The 7,771-nt window shown below is 43.6% G+C and overlaps 1 protein-coding gene across 1 annotated transcript; it reads right to left on the bottom strand.

The window, feature by feature from the left end:
- Positions 1 to 192: 192 nt before the first annotated feature.
- On the bottom strand, positions 193 to 7,717 carry LOC112818905 (rho GTPase-activating protein 20-like; the record flags this gene model as incomplete). Its single annotated transcript, XM_073890705.1, has 6 exons — positions 7,360 to 7,717; positions 5,883 to 6,058; positions 4,330 to 4,491; positions 2,702 to 2,811; positions 1,978 to 2,167; positions 193 to 304 (listed from the first exon to the last, which is right to left on the bottom strand). Coding segments are annotated over exons 1-6 (781 nt in total), but the record flags the coding sequence as incomplete, so codon positions are not given.
- Positions 7,718 to 7,771: the final 54 nt, after the last annotated feature.

The following is a 7,771-nucleotide window of genomic DNA, read 5'->3' as shown; positions in this document are numbered from 1 at the left end:
CCTTTCTTTGGTCTCACAACAGTGTGGAACCTCCCTTGACCTGTGAGCCAGCCTTCGGAAGAAGGAGCAGATGGAAATCATTGCCCTGGCGATGCTCTGGGCTCCAGAACAGCGCTGTCTAAGCATCTCCCATGACCCCTGGCAACCTTGCTGTCTGCTTCACACTAAAGCCAATTAAATTATTCACAGTACCTGCAGCCTTCTCGCTGTTATCAAGACTCATTGAGTTCTCTCCCAAGAGGGAAGTGATGTCTTCTCCAAATATCCTGAGGCAATTTTCAATGAGAAATTGTACAAGAGAAATCTGTAACACAAAAAGATAAAAATGGGGTGCTCTTTTTCATAGGGCATAGTTATAAAACACATTTTGTGTATCGACCTTGGACCTAAGAAAAAATGTGAAAGACTTCCCAGAAAAATTCAGAGTTGATAAAAATACACAGAAACCAGGGGCGCCTGGGTGGCTCAGTCGGTTAAGCATCTGCCTTCAGCTCAGGTCATGATCCCAGGGTCCTGGGATCCAGCCCTACATCGGGCTCCCTGCTCCGCGGGAAGCCTGCTGCTCCCTCTCCTAAACCCTCTGCTTGTGTTCCCTCTCTCGCTGTGTCTCTCTCTGTCAAGTAAATAATTAAAATCTTAAAAAATGGAAACATAGAAACCAGAGTTCTCTAAGAAATAACTTAGAAAGAGTGATACATTCCCGTGTACTTTGGGTACAGATTTTAAAATAGTGCTCATCAGTGGGCTAAGGTTATAATGCGTGGCCTAGTTTAATAGCTAACATTTTGGAATCAGTGGCTACGTCTTTTAGACTAGGATAAATTGCAGGGTGCCTCAGTTGAGCGTCTGACTCTTGATTTTGGCTCAGCTCATGATCTCATGGTGGTGAGATCAAGCCCCACAGGGAGCCAAAATTGGGCTCCGTGCTCTGTGGGGAATCTGCTTGGGCTTCTCCCTCTCCCTCTCCCTCTCCTTCTGCCCCTGCCCCGCTCATGCTCTCTCTTTCCCTCTCTCAATAAATACACATCAAAAAGACAAATACATAAATACATACATACACACATATATATATACATAAAACTAGGATAATTTTCAAAGTAGCCTGCCTTATGAAAGTTGACTTATTTCTTGATTTTAAATTTTGTTTCCAGTTTTATTGAGTTGTAACTGATCTATAACATCTTATTAAAATTTATAAAGTAGGAGCAAAAACTTAAGAAAACCGTTTCTTAAATGAAGAAGTACCTTAAAGTTGGGAAGCAGAGATTTTTGTGGGGTTGTGTGGGAAAACCCACAGATCTGGAGAGAAAACGTATCTATCTGTCTGTCTAACTTCAGTCCCTTCCCATGCATTGCTTTGCCTCCTGCTGGCTCTCTGTGTGAGCTTGGGGAAGACCTGTCATTTTATGAGGATGTTTCGGAATCTTTTACTAGTTGCGGTATGACGTAGCAGAGGTGAAATAGCAGCCGAGTGTTTTTCGAAGTGAGCCACAATGTGCAGAGGAAGGCCAGTGTGTTTGGAGCCATGGGTGCTCATATTGCCCAAGCCACCTAGGAGGTGCCAGTGGTGACCGGAGGAGCTGGGTGTTGTCGCCATCGTGTAGTGAGGAAACCACGTCTTTGGCCAAGGTGACAAGTCCCTGAAGGACGAGGCTGAGAGGTGAACCTTGCCTTGTGGAGCTCCAAGGCCCAGGTCCTTTTCTATCGTGTCCCACGACTCTTCTCTGTCTTGTTTAGTCAGTCTAGTGTTTAGTGTCCTGGATGGGGAAGACGTGACTCCACTGCTCCGAGTCTCCTGTTTAACGACACCCCTTCCCAGACCCCACCACAGTAGGAATAAGAACTCTGCCACTCCACAGGGGCCTAATGAGAAGGTGCACTTCACAAAGTTCCATCCATCAGAGTTACTGCTGCACAATTCCGGTTCAAAGTAGGGATTCTACCCCCCGGGGGGACAAAAATGAGAGCTCTCATTACCTTTTTGATGAAGTTGCCTTCCAGTTCCAAGCTGCAGGAATTAGGTGGACAAAGAATGCTTGGGGCTAGACACACTGATAAATTATAAGCTGTCATCTGATTGGTTGAGGAATGTTGCTCAATGTTGTATAACACTCCAAAAAGGTATCGCACGAGAACGACATTTGCTCTTGGCAGCTGCGCTAAAAGCCTAAGGTCAGAAAAATACACTTTGAAATTAGGCAAGGCACTCCACTTAGGAGGTTGGAAGTACAGAGACAGGGACCAGGATACATCCTTGTATATCTAGTAGACAACCCGCTGTAGCAGAGTTCCAGGCATGAATGTATACAAAATTGTTTCACTGAATTCAGTTCCTGAGCCAGATAAAAACTTCTCCGGTTAGGTAAATATTTGACAGACTATGAAGGGCATACCCCTGGCAGCCGATGCTCTAGCATCTCTCTTGAACCGACAAATGGATTTCGTCTACCTGTTTCATGTATCCAGAAGGTGTAAAACGGCCAAGGATTCCACATTAGTACGGTCAGGAGAACAACAATAATACCCTAAAGCGTGCCTCTATTCTGAAGCTGGCCCCCATGGGTGGGAAGAATTGAAACTCTTTGGCATTGGTCAGGAGTTTAGTGGGCAAAGCTGAAAAAGGTAAGCCAATATTTTCCTAATCGTATGTTGGCTGTGTTCTGGAGATGGGACCCGAGGAGAGTCATCGTTGCATCATTACCTCTGGGCTGCGGTTATCTTCTCCTCTTCGCTCCCTTGATCAATAACACCGAGCCATTGGTCATAGAGATCGGATGAAAATATACTTCCTGGGATATTTCTAAGAAAATCCTTATGGAGATAAAGAAATATGTATAGATATTATAGAAAATATGTACTGGAAATATTACAGAGAAAATATGTAGTTAAAAATTTCAGTTCAGCCCCCACTTCCTTCACAGATACCCAAACTGTGACCCACAGTCAAGAGCTCGGCTCTGCCGCTCCATTGACTTGCACACGCAGAAGCAGGTGCTTGGATTTTCTCCCACTAAAACTTAGAAGCATAAAAGCAGAGCTTAGGCTGTGGTGGAAATGAAGAGAAAGCTCCCTTCTGTCATCTGGAACTTATTTTTTTGCGTGTGCTTTTTTGTGCAAAGTACCACAAACTGACAGGGTCTGGCTATAGACTATCCTAAATCCTGTTAGTTTCTTGGACAGAAATACACATGCCCATTTTGCTTGTTTTAGACACAGTGCTAGCTCTTAATTCTAGCAAGAAAAGTTCTGAAGCAAACAAAACACAAACAGGTGTGCTCTTGCACACATATTAGGAAAGAACCAGGTCTTCTGATTTGGGGTATGTGTGCTCCCTGGAAGAAAGCTACTCTCATAATTGCTTCATTCTTCCTTTTCTTAACTGTCCAAAAGTCTAGAGACTAATGGCAGACTCATTGTGGTCCTGAGGATACATTCATTCCTAGTTTAGGCCAATTCTCCAGTTAGTTTGACACGATATTATCAAGGCCAAGGGTGCAGAGTCTGATTCTCCACCAAGATCAGTCAACTTTAGGAAGAGAAAACTTTAGAAATGTCTAAGCACTGTACCCACAAGTGCTCACCCTCTTCCTAGTCGGTGCTTACAACACGGAATTAGGAAAGAACCTACTGCCTCTTGCTAGAGAATCAATTCCCTGCGGGCACCTGACAGAGGGCAACACTCATCTTGCTACCTTGTGTATCATCATTCTTCTCCTGCCTCGCGATGCCTATATGTATATTACTAGTGGATATTGCTATGGCCCCAGCGTAGGAGTGGTTACCTAAGTCATTTCTGAACCATTGCTTTTATTGTATCGTCGAACATTAATGGGGGACAAGGAAAGACCAAATGTGACTGAGACTCTAAGATTGTAGTCATTACTACATTGACATAGAGTTGTTCAGAGCTGGTAATAAGTGCCACGGTGGGTGGACTAAATTCTTTCTCTGTTCTATTGCCTTTGGAAACTTTACCTTCATTAGGAGGGTGGTGAGGATGTTTGCTTTGGTAAACAATTGTGTATGTGTAAGCGCGTATTTTGAAATTTACTATCATTACTAGTAGTCATTTTCGTATGAGTATTTTGCATGGAGTCTCCAGGAGTGAAGGTGGGGAGGGCGGTGTGGGGTGAAAACAGAAAGTGTTTCTATCATATGGGGCTTTTAACTCCTAAAGTAGCTTCCTTAAATTTTGATTTTGTCAAGCGCTTTTCAGTTTGTCAGGTTCTTAATCTATTATGCCCATTATGGTCCTTGAGCAGTCATGATGAAGGACCCTAATCATAGCTTCAGTGACTCGTGTGTGGATAATGCTGGAACCTTCCCTACCTTTAAGACGGATGCGACCACAAGAACAGATTCGCTGTCCATGTTCACTTTGTCCCCAGAATTTAGTTTCTCCTTTAGGACTCTGCATGATTTTATATTGGCTGATTTTCTGAAGATGCCTTCCGTGAGTGGCCCCTTTTGATTAATAAAGGAAAGCATATCCTGTAGGAAGAAAAGGAAAGTATATGGCGTCTCATATCCACAAACCCACAGCACAAGCTTGCCTCCGTTTTGAACGAGCGGGGGAATGTGATGGTACACCGTTTTAGAGCGGGAAGGACGAAAGTCAATCTGGATTTTTTTTTTTTTTTCAGTGTCTCTCTCTACATTTTCTACCCAAAAATCCATTTTACAGTCATACACTGAAACATTTTAAACACTTATTTTAATCAGATTTTCCTTTCCATTGAATTGACACTTTTAAATCAAACTTTTCTGCTTCAAGGCCTTTGTGGAAATACCGTCTGTTTCCTACTTTCCCAATCTTTTCTCATTATTCCCTTACATAGATGCTCTTCCCCCAAGTATGGATGTCTATTTAGGAAATACTCATTTCCCATGTGTTTATTTCTCTTTAAGTGACTGTATACTCCATTCCTATTTCTTCTATTTCCTTCCCTCTTTTAAAATCAGGCTCAAAAACCCTCTTCTCCTTCTCTGATCACACTCCCTTCTCATGAGTCTTTCATTGTCTTTTGCTCTATCTTCATGTCCTCTCCCTGCTGTGTAGAAAGTCAATAAGGGCTGCAGTCAGGTAATGCAACGGAGCTGAAGTCTATTATGCTACTTATCTATTGTGAGAGCTGGGGCACAATCGTACTATACTGAGGCTTTTCTGATTCATTTGGGAAGTGCGGAGGTTCATAATCCTAGCTACCTCCTAAATTTGCTGTGATGCAAGGAACTGGGGTAGTAGCTAGCATGTCACGTGCTAGCGAATATGATACATTCCTTCATATCTAGCAGAACGTTCCCTACGTCCAGCACAGTGCTTGCAGAGATACCGAATACTCCGTGAATGTCAACACTGACAATTCAGTCCACCAGTTTGAGATAACACAGGCCAAACTCTGTGGCTTTCGTTTGACATATTCTGTTAGGATTAATGGATTCCTATTTGCCAGAGGATGCGTCCTGATGCTCGTGTCAGGTGTTTGCAGTTGTTAGACTGAGTAGACTCCGCTGAAGGAGACTTGAGACTAGTGTGAGTTCGGAAAGGCAGTGAAGGGAGAGTGGGAAGACGAGGAGGCCTCTCAGAGACTCACAGACCCAGAGTCCATTTTGACTGATCTGAACAGGCTTACGTGGGTCTTTGTGGAAACAAGGCACAAGTGGAATGGACCAGAATGCCCTTTCCGGTTGTGTGCACCTCATGACTCTGCAGTACCTAATCAGATTCCATTCTTTGAAATAACAGTAACAGAGCTTCTCAGCCAAAGCCAGGGGCTGTCTAATGACTTCTCCATTTGGGGATAGATTTGGATGAGGACACTTGGCCTCTCCGAGTTTCCCCTCCTCAGGAGCGCTGAAAAGACCAAAATGAGATGACCTACCAGAACCGGGGTGGGCAGGTTGTCTTTATCACACACATCCATGAGGGAAACTCCAAAGAGCTGTCCTGGCTTTGCAGAAGGTGGGACTCTGCACTGGTTCCCCTGGCAAGTTCTGGAGCCCTTCTGAAAGGCCCAGGTTCCTAAGGCACGCATTTTAACTCTCTTCTGGCCGGAGTCTAAGGAAGAAGTGAGAGTACTAGTAGTCTTAGTTGTTCTTTCATTCGCTTAACCTTCTTTTTTGCTTTTCTATTTTTTTTTTTTTTTTTTACATTTTATGTATTTTTTGACAGAGAGAGAGAGAGACAGCGAGAGAGGGAACACAAGCAGGGGGACGGGGAGAGGGAGAAGCAGGCTGCCCTTGGAGCAGGGAGCCCAATGCAGGCCTCGATCCCAGGGCCCCTGGATCATGACCTGAGCCGAAGGCAGACGCTTAACGACTGAGCCACCCAGGTGCCCCAGACTCATCTTAAATCCTGATGACTTAAATTTTCCTAAAGATTTCCTGAATGCAATGTGGTAAACGTCATGAAACCAAGAAATGTCAAAAATATGGAGGGATTGATGATACGTGTCTCCAGGTTCTGAATGGAATGTCGACCTTCTAAGGTGGACTGCTGCCAGTTAGCTCAGATGAGCTAGGCTCAAATAATACTAGCTCTAGTCTCAGGGACACTTCTCCTAGTCCTATTAATGGTTTTTTTTTTTTTTTTTGAAATTTATTTTACATGCATCCACTTATTTAATGTTTACAACAATTCTAAGATTTAGACAGTATTTTTATCCACATTTTAGAGATGAATAAACTGATACTGAGCTAGAATAACTGGCCAAAGATAATATAGCTGGAAAACGGGGGCACAGGAATTTAGATTCTGGAGAGGTCGTTTGACATCGAGTCAAGTCCTTTTTTCTCAATGATGCCAGTTCTTTTCAACCCGTTTCAAAGGGCACTGGAAATCTATGGTGCCTCAAGAGCCCCTGAGCAAAAAGAGGAGGGAGGGGAAGAAAGGCCCCTCGCTCTGGCTTCAACCAGAGCACCTCTACTACCCATAGTTATATATATTATGTTTATATATTTATATAGTGTAAGTATCCAATTATATGTATAAATACATTTATATGTATGATGTTTTCTCTATCTATCTATACAGAGATAGATAGATATTTAGCACCCATTTAGAATTTTGTTAGAAAAAATTCCCAAACACGGTAGCATACCATGATGAGTTCTAATGCCGTTATGATCTACACTAGAAACTTCTTGAAATCAGAGGTCTCATCTTATCCTTTCTTTGGTCTCACAACAGTGTGGAACCTCCCTTGACCTGTGAGCCAGCCTTCGGAAGAAGGAGCAGATGGAAATCATTGCCCTGGCGATGCTCTGGGCTCCAGAACAGCGCTGTCTAAGCATCTCCCATGACCCCTGGCAACCTTGCTGTCTGCTTCACACTAAAGCCAATTAAATTATTCACAGTACCTGCAGCCTTCTCGCTGTTATCAAGACTCATTGAGTTCTCTCCCAAGAGGGAAGTGATGTCTTCTCCAAATATCCTGAGGCAATTTTCAATGAGAAATTGTACAAGAGAAATCTGTAACACAAAAAGATAAAAATGGGGTGCTCTTTTTCATAGGGCATAGTTATAAAACACATTTTGTGTATCGACCTTGGACCTAAGAAAAAATGTGAAAGACTTCCCAGAAAAATTCAGAGTTGATAAAAATACACAGAAACCAGGGGCGCCTGGGTGGCTCAGTCGGTTAAGCATCTGCCTTCAGCTCAGGTCATGATCCCAGGGTCCTGGGATCCAGCCCTACATCGGGCTCCCTGCTCCGCGGGAAGCCTGCTGCTCCCTCTCCTAAACCCTCTGCTTGTGTTCCCTCTCTCGCTG

Source organism: Callorhinus ursinus, unplaced genomic scaffold, assembly GCF_003265705.2.
Source record: "Callorhinus ursinus isolate GAN/ISIS: 27379988/994484 unplaced genomic scaffold, GSC_fseal_2.0 scaffold2396, whole genome shotgun sequence".
Lineage (NCBI taxonomy): Eukaryota > Metazoa > Chordata > Mammalia > Carnivora > Otariidae > Callorhinus > Callorhinus ursinus.
Note: the sequence above shows the minus strand (reverse complement) of the source record. Positions and strands in the feature narration are given on the sequence as shown.